Source organism: Tupaia chinensis, unplaced genomic scaffold (assembly GCF_000334495.1).
Source record: "Tupaia chinensis unplaced genomic scaffold, TupChi_1.0 Scaffold000168_1, whole genome shotgun sequence".
NCBI classification, from domain to species: Eukaryota; Metazoa; Chordata; class Mammalia; order Scandentia; family Tupaiidae; genus Tupaia; species Tupaia belangeri.
In genome coordinates this window covers 2,552,390-2,570,822 of record NW_006159643.1, presented here as the reverse complement: position 1 = coordinate 2,570,822, position 18,433 = coordinate 2,552,390, and the positions used below count along the sequence as shown (strand labels likewise).

The following is an 18,433-nucleotide window of genomic DNA, read 5'->3' as shown; positions in this document are numbered from 1 at the left end:
AATATATATATATATATACACACATATGCAAATGTATGTGTGTGCGCGTGTGTGTGTGTGTGTGTGTGTATATATATATATATATACACGGGGAATAAAACTAGGCAAAAAAAAAAAATTCTTAAAAAAAAGTGCCATTTGGGAACCAGCAGTTAGTGTAATGACTATGTCGCTGGACTCCCACATAGTCGAGCACAGTTCGCATCCCGGACCTGGTGGCTTAAAACTCACACCGGGCGCGTGTGCGTGCATGCCCAAGATCCCGAGAAAAGAATGGAGGAGAAGGGATTGCGGCGTGACCATCCCCCTGGGGGGTGATTTCTCACTTTCTGTCTCTCTGTCTCTGTCTGTCTGGCGAGTACATGCGCCCTATAGCAAAAAAAACCTCTCAAAAAAAAAAAAAAAAAAAAAAAAAGGCCCATTACACCCACATTTAGAAAACATGATCACTTTTTTGCATCTGCTGTTAATATAAACACAATACAAAAATCACCAAAATCAAAGGTAACTGCTCACACACAAGATAAGAGTTCAAATGATACAAGGGGGTGGAAAAAGGCCCTGAGGGGAAATGGACTATGTATGGAAATGAACTATCCAAAGAGATTAAAATCAATAGGTAGAGTTTCTTTTTGGTGGGTGATGAAAATGTCCTACAATTGGATATCAGTGATGACTGTATGATTCTCTGAGTAAGTTCAAAGCCACTGAATAGTATATTTTAAGGGATAAGTTTAAGGGAGGGGGGGCAGCAGATGGCACAGCGGTTACATTGCTGGACTCCCCACATGGCCAACCATGGTTGGAGTCTGGACTGGCAGCTTAGAACCCATACCCAGGGGCTTGAAATTCACGCCAAGCGCATGCACAAGCATGCCCAAGATCCCAGGAGGAGAATGGAGGAGAGATTACAGCATGGCCATCCTCCCCCAGAGGGTGATTTCTCAGTTCCCTCTCACTGTCTCTTATTACTCTCTCTCTGGCACACACATGCGCTAAGGCAAAAAATAAAAATAAAAATAAAAATAAAAAAACTAACTCTTTAAGAAAAACAAGTTTTATGGTATATGACTTATCTCTCAATAAAATTACTGAAAATGTCATTCACTAACCAGCAGGTGGCATGGTGGATAGGCACAGGATTACCACATGGCCAACCACAATTGAGAGTCCCAGACCCAGAGGCTTGGAAATCACAACAAATAAATAAATAATAAATAAATGTTTTAAGGAAAAACGGCATTCACTCTGTCATACATTTTTTTCTTCAATACCTTTCTAGCACAGAGAATACTAGAAGAATCCAACGCATCATCCAATGGTCTCCAATCCACTATTACTTCCGCATCCTAGAGAAATGGTAAATTATATTTAGTATTCAGCAAAAATGTATATTCTTAATCACTTATTTTGTCACTCCCTGAACTCAAAATTTTAATCCCCTAGGCATGCACACACATGAGATATCCTAATTCACTGAGGGGCTGGAGAAGGGGATCACAGTGTTCTGAAAGTATGTAGTGGGTGCCTATCTCTCTATATATTTCTCTCTCACACACACAGATCCATTTTCTCTGTCTCATGAAAGAAATAAAATAAAAACTTCAGGGCCAAGTCACAGCATCAACATATTGCTCAAGTGAAGCTAGATCCACATGGAAGATCATAGGTTTGGTACCCTGTCACCTATGCATACTGGGTATGTTTGCCTATGATCCTGACTGCCTGGGAAAGCTGCAGGAGAATATTGCAGTGTATAACCCTGTTGAGGGTTGCTTGTCTTTCTCTCTCTCTCTCACTCTCATTAAAAAAAAAAAACAACAACAACAACTTTTAAAAAAAAATTAAATGAGTCAGCCTACGGCACAGAGGTTCAGGTAGCTAGATCACATGTGGTGGACTGTGCAGTAAGAGTCCCAGACTTGGCAGCTTGAAAAATATGCCTTGGTTCACATATCTATGTTTGTTCCAATACCAAGCTGTTTTGATTACCACAGCTTTGTAATATATTTGGGGTCAGGGAGTTATATGCTGCCCACTCCACTCATCTCTTGCAGGGTTGCTTTGGCAATTCGAGGTCTTTTAATGATTCCAGAAAAATTCTATGATCCCAGGATTCCCCTAAGCACACTGCATATGCATGCTTGCCCGTGATCCAGGACAGCTGAAACTGGGGGTGAACAGAAGTGTAAAAATCCTATTGAGGATGCTTGTCTCTCTCTCATAAAAGAAATAAAATTTATAAAAAAGAGAAACAAATATAAACTTTCTGAATGCCCCAAAGATAAACCACTATCAAGCTTTTTAAAATTTTTATTACTTGTTTTAAACATTCAATCACTATACACCATCTCACTTGTAAAGAGAATTTAACCAACATGAAATATATCTCAGACCAGTCCAGAATACTATACACAATATCAACAGGTAAGAAACACATTTCTGTGTCCCACAAATGTCCTGCCTAATTTTTCTCTCTGATTTCCTTGCCTATAATCTTACCTTTTCCTACCCTCCTTCCAAACTGTCTCCAGTCCAGTGTCCATAACTCTTTTCACCACTTTTATGTCTTCCAGTCTTTCAGTCTCTACCATGTGGACAGTTGATATACATAAGTGGAGAAATATGGTATCTTTCTTTCATACCCTGGCATGCTTCACTCAGCAATAAATCATCTATATTTGACACTTTCTATCAAATTCCAGGGTCTTCTTTTTTATGGCTGAGTAGTATTCCCTGGAGTATATGTGCCATACTTTTCCAATCCATTCATCTGTTTGTGGACATTTGAGTTGGTTCCATATCTTAGCAATTGTGAATAATGCCACAATAAACACTAAGGTGTAAGCAGTTTTATGACTAAGCATTCTCCTGATCTTTGGGTAGATACCCAGGAGTGGGACTGCTCAATCATATGGTAGTTCTATTCATAGGTCTTTGAAGAACCTCCACATTGTTTTTCCACAGTAGCTGGATCAATTTACATTCCCATCAACAGTGTAGAAGAGTTCTCCTTTCACCATGACCCCCGCCAACACTTACCATTTTTTTGTTTTTTCAATCTTTGGGACCAGCAGTTAGCGCAATGAATATGTCGCTGGACTCCCATGTAGTCGACCGCAGTTCACATCCCAGACCCAGTGGCTTAAACTTACACCAGGTGCGTATGTGTGCATGCCCAAGATCCCGAGAGGAGAATGGAGGAAAAGAGACTGCGGCGTGGCCACCCCCCCTGGGGAGTGATTTCTAGCCTTCTGTCTCTGTCTGTCTCTGTCTGTCTGACAAGCGTACACGCCCTATAACAAAAACCTCTTCAAAAAGAAAACATCTTTGTTATTCTGACGGGATTAGGTGGTATCTCATTGTGGTTTTAATCTCCATCTCCCTTATGATGAGGGATGTTGAGCACTTCCTCATATGCTTTTTGGCTGGACATGTGTCTTCCTCAGAGAGTTGTTTTTTCAGCTCATTCTCTCAGCTTTTGATTGGGTTGATTATCTTTTTTCAGGTAAGCCACTTGACTTACCTGTGTATTCTGGCTATCAGTCCCTTACCTGGGGCATAGTTTATAAAAATATTCTCTCATTCTAAGGGTTGTTGACTCACACTAATTACTGTGTCCTCTGCTGTGCAGAAACTTTTTAATCTGATATAGTCCCACTTGTCTATTTGGGGGATTATTGCCTATGCTTTGGGAGTCTGATTTAAGAAGCTTTGCCAAAACTAATGTCTCCCAGAGCTTCCCCAGTATTTTCCACCAGTAGTTTTATAGGTTGAGGTCTTAGGTTCAGATCTTTGATCCATTTTGAGTTGATTTCTGTTAATGGTAAAAGATAGGGATCCAGTTTCATATTTCTGCAGGTGGATACCCAGTTTTTCCAGCACCATTTGCTGAAGAGGTTTTCCTTTCCCACTGGACTGACTGGTATCCTTTGTCAAAAATCAGTTGGCTGTATGTTTTAGGGTTTATTTCTGGGGTCTCTATCCTATTCCATTGGTCTACCTGTTTGACTTTCTGCCAATACCATGCTGTTTTGATTATCCTAGCTTTATGGTAAAGTTTGGGGTCAGCGAGTGAGATGTCACCCACTCCACTATTCTTGTGCAGGATTGCTTTAGCAATACAAGGTCTTTCATAATTGCAGACAAATTCTATTATTGTCTTTTCTAGATCTGTGAAGAATGTCTCTGGTAATTTGATTGGAATTGTGTTAAATATGTAAATCAATTTGGGTAGAACTGCCATTTTGATAATATTAATTTTTCCAATCCTGGAACACGGGATGTCCTTCCATTTTTTGTGTCCTTTTCAATATCTTTTTAAAGATTTTCAGTTTTCTTTGTAAAGGTTTTTGACTTCCTCAGTTAGTTTATCCCTATGTGTCTTATACATTTTGTGGTTTTAGTAAATGGGATTCCTTTCTTCAGTTCTACATCAGTCAACTTGTTCATATATAGAAATGCTATGGATTTTTGGATGCTGATTTTGTATATTGACACTTTACTGTATTTATTTATTACTTCAGGAAGTTTTTGCATAGAAACCTTTGGGTCTTCTAAGTATACCATCATGTCATATACAAATAAAGATATTTTCAACTCTTCTTTACCTATTTGAATGCCTTCTATATTATTCTCTTTTCTGACTGCATTAGCTAAGACTTCCAGCACTATATCGAAAAGGAGTAGAGAAAGTGGGCAGCCTTGTCTAGTACCAGTTTTCAGTGGAAAAGTTTTTACCTTTCCCCATTCGGTATAATGTTAGCTATAGGTTTTTCATGAATGTCTTTTATTGTGCCAAGAAATGACCTTCTATACCAATCTTGCTAAGATGAAGGGATGCTGTATTTTGTCGAATGCTTTCTCGGCATTGATTTAAATGATCATAAAGTTTTTATCTTTCTTTCTGTTAATATGGTGTATTATCTTTATGGTCTTGTGTATGTTGAACCACGTTTGCATCCCTGGAATAAAGCCTACCTGGTCATGATGAATAATCTTTTTTATATGTTTTGCTGGATACGATTTGCTAGTTTCTTGCTGAGAATTTTTGCATCTATATTCATCAGAGATATTGGTCTGTAGTTTTCCTTTATTGTCACGTCTTTATCTTTTTTGGGGAAATGAGGATGACGGAGGCTACATAAAATGAATTTGGGAGGTTTCCTTTCTTTTGGACCTTTAGAAATAATTTGGGTAGAATGGTGGTTAACTCGTCTTTAAATTCAGAAGTGAAGCCATCAGGACCTGGGCTTTTCTTTTCAGGAGGTTATTTATTATTGATTCAATCTCCTGGCTTGTTATAGGTCTACTCAGGCTTTCTATATCCTCCTGATTCACTCCTGGTAGATTAGGGACCAGCAGGTGGTGTGGGGGTTAAAGTCACTGGATTCACACATGGCCAACCATGGTTCGAGTTCTGGACCTGGTGGCTTGCTTTCTCACTTTCTCTTCCTCCTTCCCTCCCTCTCTCTCTCTCACTCTGTCCCTCTCCAGTCAAATTAAAATAAATGAATGAATAAATAAATAAATCTTGGTAGATTATATGCATCCAGAGATTTGTCCATCTCCTCCATGTTCTCTTGTTTGTTGGCATACAGTCGTTCATAGTATCCTCTAGTGATGCCATTATCATAAACTATTAAATAAAATCATTTACTAGAAACTTACCTTTTCTAAGACACATAATATTCCTGAGATCAAGCTGTCTTGGTCATTGGTCTTTCCACAAGATGAATGAATATACACTCCTTCCTGTTCATATATAATCTGGAACAACAAAAGTAAGATTAATCACACCATTTTTGTTCAGTACCATTTCAACATTTGTTAAAAAAAATATTAATATATTTTCTAATGCCAGAGGGTATATGCACTGACCGGAGACAGGAGAGGGGAGAGAAAGAAAGTACCTCCCACTAGGGGGAGGTCACAACACAATCCCCCTTCCTCCATCTCATAAGGACTTTGGCACACATGTATGCATACCCAGCATGTTTGTCAAGCCACTGGGTCAGGATCGGAATCAGCCATATGGGGTCCACCACCAATGCACAGCACTTAACCACTGCACTACAGGGCTGGACCAAACCCAGCCTAGTTATTTATGAAAGTTTGTTTTTCAAATTAGTGATATAACCACAGTGTTGATCTTCTTCATAAACAATTATGTCGGATTAACTGCAATGTGCCTCAATATATACTAGATCATCAGCAAAGTCATTAAGTATTTTTCAATGTTTTTCTACTCAAAAATGCATCATGACTTTCCCAATAACCCAATAAATTCTACTTAGAATTGATATTTTAAAAAACATTAAGGAAAATATTGGGTTCAAACTGAAAATGGTCTTGAAAATATTCAAGTATAATAACAGATAAAAGACAATGGCTCAATGTTTTCTAGCTATTCCTACAATAGCACTTTTTTACTATAAGATCATTTTGGTGTGTTCTGGTAACACAATGGCATAGAAATCTGGGGAATAATGTGAAGATTTGCTTTTTGTTTGTACTTTGGCTACAGGGCACATGTCCTTTCCAGAGAGAGACAGAAGGGGAGAGAGAGAAAGTAAGATACCACTCCTCCCCTCACCCCAAGGAGGATGACCATGCCACAATTCTTTCTCCATTCTTCTCTTGAGATTTTAGGCACTCACACACATGTGCCCAGCATGTATTTTAAGCCACAAGGTCCAAGAATCAAACCACAGTTGGCCATGCAGGAGTCAGCCATTTAATCACCACATCCCTGACTGGCCCATAATAAGGGCATTTTAAAGAGTGGTGATGATGGGAACCAGCAGTTAGCGTAATGGCTATGTCGCTGGACTCCCACGTAGTCGACCGCGGTTCACGTCCCGGACCCGGTGGCTTAAAACTCACGCCGGGCGCGTGTGCGTGCGTGCCCAAGATCCCGAGAGGAGAATGGAGGAGAAGGGATTGCGGGGTGACCATCCCCCCTGGGGGGTGATTTCTCGCTTTCTGTCTCTATGTCTCTCTCTGTCTGTCTGGCGAGCGCACGCGCCCTACAGTGAAAATCTCTCAAAAAAAAAAAAAAAAGAGTGGTGATGAGGAAGACTTCCAGCAACTATTAATTCTATTTGGCAAATATTTACTGAATGCCTCCATAAGTAAACACATGGGGAAAAAAAAAGAAGACTGTAAGTACAGGAAGACAGTTAAAATAAGATCGTGAAAAAAGTCCTATGGGAATACAAGACAGAATTAATTGTTAATTTCTGATTAAAATTAAGCCTTACAGTCCACGGCCACAATGTTAGAAATTAAAACTGTATTGGGCCAGCAGATGAAATAGCACTTATATAACTGGACTCCTACATGACCAGCCAGGGTTTGAGTCTCAGACTCATTTTCATTTAAGAAAAAGCTGAGTGTCCCAAGAATTTAGCTGAGAATATATCTAAGTTAAAGTAGCATACATCCTGCAAAAATTCAAAGTTGCACTTATCCTGTGTTCTGTGTAAATGCTCTAGCACTTTTTGTGGGACAAATCACATTTCCAAAAATTCACAAATGCAAACCACATGTGTACTGTCTTTAGAAAGCAGTTATGTTTGACTTTCTACTTTTGAGGGTATGATGCTAACGGATATAAATTGATAATTCTGCCAGAAATGGCAGATAGAATGATATAAATTTCTTATTTTTTTTATCAGCCACTAAACCTTATTAAGTCTTATAATGTATAACAAAAAAAGAAAAATATACTAGTTGCACCACTACACAATTTCTTTCAAATATAAATTAACTGTGGTAAGTTTTAACTGAACAGCACTTTGTTTCCAAATACCAATCTCTTTTTTTTTTTGATAGAGAGATTTTTGCTATAGGACACTGTGTTTTAAAATGCTAAACATACAACTAACATATATGATGCAGCCGTTCCATTTCCAGGCGTTTGCCTAAGAAAATGAAAGCATGTGTTCACCCAGAGACTTGTATACTAAGCTTCAGAGCAGCACCTTTATTTGTAACAGCCAAAGTGAAAATAACCAAAAGTATATCAACAGATAATCAGATGACAAAATGCATACCTATACAACAGAATATTACTTGGCAAGAAAAAAGAACAAATGAATAATACACACAACATGAATCTTAAAGTAATTATTCTGTGGCTGGCCTGTAGCATGGTGGTTAAAGCAGCCAAATTCTTCGTGGTTCAAGTCCCAGACTGGCAGTTACAATAAACAAAATAAAACATAATATGTATTCATGTCCAAAATCCTGAAAGGAGGGAGAGATGGAAATGAAGAGAATATAGTGTGACCATTCCCCTTAGGGAGTGCTTTCTCCTCTCCCTCTCTCTCTGTGTCTGACGAGCATATGTCCCCTCTAGTTAAAAAAATGAGGCCCGAATGAAGGAAGCCAGACCAAAAATATAGCACATACCATATAAATTCAATTTATATAAAATTCCAGAAAATGCAATCTAACCTATAATAATAAGCAGAACATGGGACCAGCAGTTAGCATAATAGCTGTCGCTGGACTCCAATGTAGCCAACAATGGTTCAAGTCCTGGTCCTGGTGGCTTAAAATCAAGCCGGGTGCATGTGCGTGCGTGCCCAAGATCCCAAGAGATTCAAGAATGGAGAAGAAGGGATTGTGGTGTGGCCATCTCCCCTGGGGGCTGATTTCTTACTTTCTGTCTCTCTCTCTCTGTCTTTCTGGCAAGCACACACGCCCTATAGCAAAAACCTCTCAAAAAAAAAATAATAACAACAGTGGTTGCCAATAAATAGATGAGAGGAAAAAGGTTATAATGAATCAAAAGGAAACCTCGGAGGTGGTAAGAATGTCATTTTCTTGATTGTGTTCACAGGTTTGTGGTGTACACGTCAAAAGTTATTAAACCACACACACAGTAAACACATGTAGCCTATTATTTGTCAACTGTTAACTCAATGAAACTGTATAAAAATAATTTACACATAAAGTCTACTGCTTTAAACTGTAAAAACATTATATAAAAATAAATACACAAGTAGAAATATTTTCACTAAGAGCAAAGAAAAGAAATGATACTGCTTCAAAAAAATGTTCAAAGTCACACTGCTACTTAATTTGGGAGCAAAACTATCAACAGCATTCAAAGATTTGCCACTTGGTGGTGCTAAACTGATAGTATAAACTCAATTCAACCAACTTTTATTAAGGAATTATGTGCCACACATCCATGAAGAACAACAGAAAGATACACAACATGAAGTTCCTTTCCTATATATACCTGGCAATGTTCTTTTATAAAGTAAAATCTTTACACAAGATAGAATAGTCTAAGTGTGCCCCTCCCAATTTTGGGAAGTGTGGTGCTGAGGAAGGATGTGTAAAGGCCCTTTAATTGGAGGGTAAAAAAAAAGAATTTTCTTGGCATTTGGGATAAAATTGTTTCATGTTCTCCAAGCTTTCATTTATTCTTAAATATATGCTAAGATGCCCAAGGATGTAAGCACATTTACAAAACTCCCAATGATGGCAACAGAAATTGTAGACTTTGTTTTCTCTTTAGCAAAGGAACTATGTCAGACACAACTTATTAAAAGAACTTTGGGGATCACAGCAAACATTTTAGCAATAGTTAGCATTAGAAGGCAAAAATGAGGTGGGAAAACAGATATATTCAGCTTTCTAGATTGAAAGAGATATACTTTTGCGCAATTCAACTGAAGATCATGCTTCCTCCTTACACAAAAAGCTGAAAAGTATGGAAACTTGCACAATATAGTAGTTAATAGTTTTTTAAACTGTTCCTACGCTTATGTAGGGCTGAATTTAATTATGATTATTATGTTCTTTATTTTCAAAAACTCCAGACAAAATTATAATGAATCAAGAAAACATTTATTCTAACTGTTTTAAACTTATGATTGTAAAGGTAAGATTCTGGTCATAAATTTCTGTCTGAACATGGACACCCAACACCTACCATATATAACCCACCTCCTTAGCAACTGTGCAAATCTGGTAAGCTAAGCTAAAAACCAAAACAGATTCAAAAATTCAGTTTCTTTAAAAACCATTTGACATATATTTTAAATTATTTGACAATAATTTAAGCTTTTGGTTAGAGAAAGTATCCCCAGGAAATCCAAGTGTAAGCACATATACTGTTACAAGCTACATACCCAAATGTATTTACGTCTACTTGATATCTGCACTTGAATAACCACATACATCTTGAACTCAGTATAGTATATTATGTCTAAATTAGCTCTTCTTCTGATATTCCCAACTCTATGAATGATATTCATCCACCTAAATTATCCTCAATACTCTTTCACTATCTCACCCCTATATGCTAAATACCTCAAACATTCTTCTCTGATACTGATTCCATTTCTAGCATAGCCTAGATTGCTAAAATAACATTTTGGTCTCTTCCTCCAATGCAGTCAACTTCCAATAATCTGTGTAAGTAACGTGTAATCACTGCCAAAACTGATTTTATAAAATGTGCATCCGATCACACCCTGCCTGAGTTTAACATCCTCGAATCCACCCTCCACCTCTATAGTGATGCTACACCACCTCTATAGTGATGCTACACCTCCTGATATTCCCCAGCACATACAACTTCCTACCCTGGTTTACTATTCTGAACTCACATGTTTACTGAAAGCCTTGTGCATTTTTCTGTGTATATTCTATTCCCTCCACCTGAAACACTCTTTTATCCCTTATCTCTGCAAATAACTTCTACTATTGATAAATCCTTAAAAAAAAAAAAAAGGCAATAGTCTGCCAAAACTCTTCAACCAACCCCCATTCCATCTAATCCGATTTAGAAATTTCTTTACACGTATGCACATTTATTGAGCTAGTAATATATGCTATCAGTGGAAAAAAAAACACACACTAGAAAAAGTGTCTGTCTAACCTAACAGTGATATGTAAACCAGTGAATCAATGGTCATTTTAGAATGTGATAAAGGTAGGCACAGGATCCTGAGTGAGATGACATCTTATGTTTTGTTTTGTTTTGTTTTTTTCCAATAAATATATAATAAACATCTACAATGTGCCAAGCACAGAGCAAACTACTAGGTATAAGTAAGATTCAGTCACTTCAGAACACTTACAGTCTAACTGGGATTAGGACAAGAAAACAAACAGTTACAACATGTAAGTACCAACAAGCTGTCACAGTCAGCCACATAAATGATACCGTAACCAGATTCAGGAGGCTCAGGGAGACTTAGTTAGAATGGCATATAAGTTGAAACCTGAAGAATAGTAATTTTTTTAAGAGAGATTTTTGCTATAGAGTATGTGCAATTGCCGGAGAGACAGAGAGAGAGAAAAGAAGAAATCGCCCCCAGGGGGAGTGGCCATGCCACAGTCCCTTCTCTTCCATTCTCCTCTTGGGATCTTGGGCATGCACATACATATGTCTAGCATGAGTTTTAAGTTGCCAGGCCCAGGACTAGAATCGTGGTCAACTATGTGGGAGTCCAGCAATATAACCATTACTCTACCTACTATTTCCAGAATTGTAATTTTTTTTTTAATTTCTTTCTTTCATATGGGGAGGAAGAGATGGGTACCTTTCAACAGGGTCTCACCGTACCATTACCCTCCCCCTGGCCAGCCAGGATCACAGGCATGTGCAGGCACATCCAGCATGTTCAAATCAACTGGGATCTGAATTTCTGCCTGCTTCCTAGTGATTCCAGCCTTCTTCACCATGGATGAGACTGAAGAATGGCAATTTAAACTATCAATAGAAGAGACTATAGGGAAGCAAACGGTATACATTCTTGGCAAAAAGTATATATTCTACAAAAACAGCAGTAGTTCACTAAACTCAAATATCACAGTGTAGAGTCTAAATAGTTTAGAGACAAAAACAGAGACCACCAGTTCAGGGGCCAGCAAGTGACATGGTAGTTAAGGTGCTGGATTTCTACATAGCCAGGTTTGAGTCCCAGACCTGGTGGCTTGCTTTCTCACTTTCCCCTGTCTCTCTCTGGAGAGCATGTACTCTGTAGCAAATTAAATAATTCTAAAAAAAAAAAAAAGAGAGAGAGAGAAAGAGAGAAAGAGACTAGTTCAGATTACTAAAAAGTTTTTTTAAGGCCACACTAAGGAATTTTTTAAGAGAGAGCCAGCTGGGGGCCAGCAAGTGGCATAGCAATTAAGATGCTAGACTCCCACATGGCCAACCACAGTTCAAGTCCCAGACCCCATGGGTTGAAGATCACACCGCGTGCACACGTGCGCATACCAAACTCCAGAGAGGAGAATGGAAGAAAAAAGACTATGATGTGGCTATCCACCTCTGCGGGGGGGGTACTTTCTCACTTTCTCTCTGTCTCTTTCTGGAGAGCACCTGCAGTCTATAGCAAAAATCTAAGAGGGGGGGGGAGGATTTAAAAGGGAAATCTGTTTAACCACCATGGTATCCAAAGAACTCAGCACATAACAGTTACTCAAATGTTTGTTAAACTGAAGAATGTCAGAAAAATTAAGAAAGATGACATACTCATAGCATACTGTAGGTAACTACGATGTTACAAGATCTAATCTAAGGAAAGAAAAATTCGTCAGGAAAAACTATCAGATACTAAGAACATTCTTTATCTTCCCAATGTACAAGGATTTCACAGAACTATTAAGCACATCTAAAAGAAAGTGGATGGGGCCAATTTTAAACTACAAAAATAGACTCAATAAAAATGCCATCAAAACAAATTCTGGGAACCAGCAGTTAGCGTAATGGCTATGTCGCTGGACTCCCACGTAGTCAACCACGAGAAATCACCCCCCCAGAGGGGATGGCCACGCCGCAATCCCTTCTCCTCCATTCTCCTCTCGGGATCTTGGGCACGCACGCACATGTGCCCAGCGTGAGTTCTATGCCACCAGGTCCGGGACGCGAACTGCGGTCAACGTGGGAGTCCAGCGACATAGCCATTACGCTAACTGCTGGTTCCCTCAAATTATTTTCATATAGCAAAATTCTAATACAAGTGTAGAAAAATGTAGAATTAAAGTGTACTACATAGAATTTTGTAACTCTGAAACAGAGCTATAAGTGGGCCCATGTTTCTCACTCTAATCTTCCTTTCTCTACCTTTTTGCTCTTGCCTCTTCACTAAATATCTACATGTTCCTGAATCCTACTAGGTACAAGTGAAAGATTTCAGAATCTGACCTTGCGATGATTAGTCAATCTACAGATTATGCTGTAAATATCCATTAATAATAGCACCTAATTCAAAAACTTGAAACTCATTCTGAATTTCTTTTTTAAAAAAGATAAGGTGATCTTCATTACTGTTTTCCTTCCAAAGAACTGAAGTCTCTTAAGCTCCAAAAAACAGGGGCCAAGTAATCTATCTCCAATGCCTAATGTAGCCTGGAACAAATTAAGTGCTTAATAAATACTTATTGAATAACTAAATAAAAGGATCTCCTTTTTCCCCATCTGTAATAGGTAAATCCAACTTGTTCCATTTGTGACGGTTTGAATATGTTGCCCAGAAATTCATGCTGGGACTTGACTGTGCTGTAAAGGTATTATTAAGTGAAAACATAACTCCTTCATAGTACCTCAGGGTAAGGCCTAGTGGGCACTGACTGGTTCATGGTGACTGCATCACAGAGTCAACAGTCTAATGAGTAGATTAAGGATGCCCCACAAGATCCAATGAGTTCTATCTCTCAGCAGAGGTTGTTACAAAAGAAAAATCAGTCAAGCTCGCTCGCGCTTGCGTGCGCACGCTCTGTCACTCTGTCTCTCTCTCTCTCTCTCTCTCTGCATGTTCCTGTCATACTTTGTGCTTGTAATGGCCATGCGGTAGGACAAGGACTGGAACTTTATAAAGTCAACAGAATCATGAGTTTGAAAATAAACTTCCTTCTACTTTATAAAAACACCAAGGATGTTATTTCTATTAGCAACACAATAACAGACTAACGCCATTCATTTGATTCACCTGTTTGAGCAGAAGGACCGCCTCTATAGTGAGTATCCACATTTCTCCCCTCAATACTGACAAAAAGGGAACCAGTAGTTAGCTTAATGGCTATGTCGCTGGACTCCCATGTAGTCAACCACGGTTCGCGTCCCAGACCCGGTGGCTTAAAACTCACGCTGGGCGCGTGTGCGTGTGTGCCCAAGATCCCAAGAGGAGAATGGAGGAGAAAGGAGGAGAAGGGACTGCGGTGTGACCAGCCCCCCTGGGGGGTGATTTCTCGCTTTCTGTCTCTATGTCTCTTTCTGTCTGTCTGGCAAGTGCACGCGCCCTATAGTGAAAATCTCTCCAAAAAAAAAAAATACTGACAAAAAGATGTTGTTCTTTTCCACATAGAGTTCTGGGGCCAGCAGTAGCTTAGAGGTTGTGGTGTTGGATTCTCACATGGCTGACCACAGTACAAGTTTCAGACGTGGTGGCTTGCTTTCTCACTTTCCTTTTCTCTCTCTTTCACTGTCTGTCTCTTTCTGGTGAATGCACGTGTCCTATAGCAAATTAAAAATAATAATAAATAAAATTAAATAAATAATTCTTTAAAAAATAAAAAAGGAACATATGGAAATATGGAATTGGCCCCATTAGCACAGCAGTTAAACAATACGCAGAGGAAACTGTATTCCACATGCCAAAGGTTTGAGTGCCAAGTGCAAAGGTTTCTAGGAGCCTGATGGGATAGAGAAATGGAGAACAAAAGACTGCACCGTGACTAGACCCCACTAGAGGATACTTTCTCTCTCATCTCTCTGTTCTCTCTTATACACATGCCCTCTGACATTAAAAAAAATAAATAAAATATGGTTCTATACTTACATAGCACAACTATATAGCAACATAGACTAAACTCTGAGAACTAGTAAGGGTGAGTAAGTGGGGGGCTGGCAGGTGAAATGGTGGTTAAGGCACCAGACTCCCACATGGTTGAGCATGGTTCGACTTCCAGACCTGGCAGCTTGCTTTCTCATTTTCTTTCTCCTTCTCTCTCTGGTAAGTGCATATGCCCTGTAGCAAATTTTAAACTAATAATAAGTTAAATGAATAAATATTTTAAAAAAAGAAGTAATCAGGGTTACTAATCACACTCAAACCCACTTTCAAAAACTCACCTAAGGGGCCGGCAGGTGCTGTGGTGGTTAAGGACACTGGACTCCCACATGGCTGACTGCGGTTTCAATCCTGAACCTGATGCCTTGCTTTCTCACTTTCCCTCTCTCTCCCTCACTCTGTCACTCTCTGGTCAAATTAAAATAAATAAAGTAAATAAAATAATTCTTTTTTAAAAAACTCAGCCAAGAAAAACAATACATATGGAGGGCTGAATCCATCTATATACATGATGATGAACATGTACCCTTGACAGATGAGGCTAAATTTATATTACTAAACTCCTGAACTACCCACTGGCCTGAAATCATCAACATACTAGAAACATTATAGGGTCTATTGTTTTTTCTTTTATCAAAAGTACACAATATGCTGAATAATTACATCCATTATATTACACAATACAGAAAACTAAACTACCTGGTTTCCCTAGAAACCAGTTTTTTGAGGGACCAGCAGATGGCATAATGATTATGTTGCTAGACTCCCACATAGTTGACTGCAGTCTGAGTCCCTGACCTGACACTTAAAACTTAGATGGGGTGGGTACCGGTGCCCAAAATCCAAAGAGGAGAATGGAAAAGGGATTGCAGCATGGCCATCCCCTCGAAGAGTGATTCTCACCTTCTGTCTCTCCAGTGAGCATGCATGCAGTGTAGCAAAAACAATAAAACTTTCAAAAAAACTAGTTTTTTGAGTTTTTCCTTCTTGTTTTATTTTACCATGGGTCCTGTCATTCAGACCACCAATTAGGTCTCCCTCTTTACTTTGGGTGATAGAAAACCTATAGCCAAACTATAAGCTCACTAAAGCAAAATTTATTTAATAATATTTTTAAGTTTCACCTTCCTTTCCTACTTCGAATGTATTTTTCTTTCTATTTTATATAATTACATCACTTGTATACTTGTGAATAGTCTTAATTTCTTTGCAGGAACATGCTAGCATCAACATTCAACTATTTTGGGAACCAGCAGTTGGCGTAATGGCTATGTCGCTGGACTCCCACGTAGTTGACCGCGGTTCGTGTCCCGGACCCGGTGGCTTACAACTCACGCCGGGCACATGTGCGTGTGTGCCCAAGATCCCGAGAGGAGAATGGAGGAGAAGGGATTGCGACATGACCACCCCCCTGGTGGGTGATTTCTCGCTTTCTGTCTCTATGTCTCTCTCTGTCTGTTTGCCATAGTGCACGTGCCCTATAGCAAAAACCTCTCAAAAAAAAAAAAAATCAACTATTTCTAAATCAATACAAACATTACAATCTTAAGACAATCTGAAAATCTTTATTAACAATAACAGTAGTGGGACCAGCAGATGGCATAATGGTTACGTCACTGGACTCCCACATAGTCAACAGCATTTCGATTCTGGACCTGGTGGCTTAAAACTCCCTCCTGGCGCATGTGCATGCCTGCCCAAGATCCCAAGAAAAGAATGGAAAAGAAGAAATTGTGGCATGGCCATCTCTTTTGATGGGTGATTTCTCACTTTCTGTCTCTCTGGCATGTGCACCCACCCTATAGCTAAAATCTCTCTCAAAAAAAAAAAAATAAATCAGTAACAGTAGCTTTAAAAAAGTCTGACTGGAAGGTGGTGGATGCAAGAAAAGAGTAAAAAGAAAAAACTCTGCTTCACCACTTCAGGTTCTTTCAAAATCAATTTAAGGCAAAGAGAGATAGAGAGAGAGAGAGATGTAGTTTAAAAGGATCGCCTCTTGAAAAGTTCTAGACTGGATCAGTCCATATGAAAATTTAAGCAGATTAACCTTCTAATATGTAACAAGACAGTCAAGATCAGCATCCTCCAGAATATAAAAAGGCAAAAACTGACAAGACAACCAAGGAATGTGAATAATCCAAAAAAGGATGTCAGATCACTTAAAAAAAAAAAAAATGCTGGGACCAGCAGTTAGAGTAATGGCTATGTTACTGGACTCCCATGTAGTTGACTGCAGTTCGAGTTCTGGACCTGGTGGCTTAAACTCACACTGGACGTGTATACACACATGCCCAAGATCCCGAGAGGAGAATGGAGGAGAAAGGACTGCAGCATGGCCATCCCCCCTGGGAGGGTGATTTCTCGCTTTCTGTCTCTCTCTCTCTCTCTCTGCCTGGTGAGTGCACGTGCTCTATAGCAAAAACCTCTCAAAAAAGAGAAGATTCCTCATACTGATAATTCAGCCTCCAGCCCACAAGCTTGAGTGGTAGGGAGCTCCTCTAGCTTTCTCTCTCTGTCTCTGTGTCTCTGCCTCTGTCTCTCTCTGCTTCTGTCTTCTTGTTCTTTCTTTTAATTTTTCCTTTTTAAATTTTTTTAAGGTAAAGTATTCTCTTGCTTTCCTGAGAACTAGTGACTAGCAAGCATGCCGTGTGGTTTTCTATTTTGTGCTTTTAAAAAATAATAATAATTTTTTTAGTTTTTAATTTTTTTCCTTCTTTTTTTCCCTCTGTTTCTTTGTTGTTTTTTCTCTCTCTCTTTTTCCTTTTCTTTTTCTTTTATTTCATCTCTCCGCTCAATATTCATTTACTGTGTTTCTAGATGGATCTAAGGAACAATAACCAAACATCCAAATACTATTAGGGTAAACATATTCCTCAACATCTACTGAATCTCCTGCATGAAGCAATCACAAAGGAACAGCAAAGAGATTCCAGATCGCCTCTCTCTGCTCGCTCCTGAACGTTCAGTATAAACTTCAAGAATTAGGAAGAAAACTACCCATCAGATGACTAGAAATCACCACAGGGCCACAAGAAATAGGGGAAAGCAAGAAAAACCTCTCCTCCAAGGGAAAAGAATAGCTCCTCTTCATTCACAGACAGTTCAATGTAACTCATGGAAATGTCTGATAAAGAATTAAGAACATTCATAATGGTGAAGCTAACAGAGATGGAAGAGAAGAGAGACAATGAACCACAGAAGAGAAAGGAGAAAGGAGCTGATGAGTTCCAAGAGGTGAGGAAATTTTTGTAAGATCTAAAAGAGGAATTACACACTTTACAAAAGAATCAAATGGAACTGTTAGAGATGAAGGCTATAATATAGGAAGTCAAAATCTTCCTTTAAAGTATTAAAAGCAGACTAGATTATACAGAAAACAGAATCTCAGACATAGAAGAGAAAATTGCTGGCCTATAAAAATCCACCACGAAGACTGAGAAAATGGTCCCAAAAATTGAGAATAATATATGAGAAATACTAGATACCATCAAACGTCCAAACATCTGAATAACTGATATCCCAGAAGGTGAAGAGACTCATAAGGGCATTGGTAATCTATTCCATGAAATCCTGCAAGAAAACTTTCCAAACCTAGAGAGACACTCAAA

The 18,433-nt window shown here is 38.9% G+C and overlaps 1 protein-coding gene across 2 annotated transcripts in view; it reads right to left on the bottom strand.

Annotated features, from left to right (window-relative positions):
* Positions 1 to 18,433, bottom strand: part of TBC1D15 (TBC1 domain family member 15) — an 80,863-nt gene that overhangs the window by 58,406 nt on the left and 4,024 nt on the right. For both annotated transcript variants that reach the window (XM_006146195.3, XM_006146196.3), the window contains exons 2-3: positions 5,671 to 5,769; positions 1,275 to 1,349 (exon numbers count right to left, since the gene is read on the bottom strand). In XM_006146195.3, the coding sequence (XP_006146257.1) occupies positions 1,275 to 1,349; positions 5,671 to 5,769 (174 nt within the window). The remainder of the gene's footprint in view (positions 1 to 1,274; positions 1,350 to 5,670; positions 5,770 to 18,433) is intronic.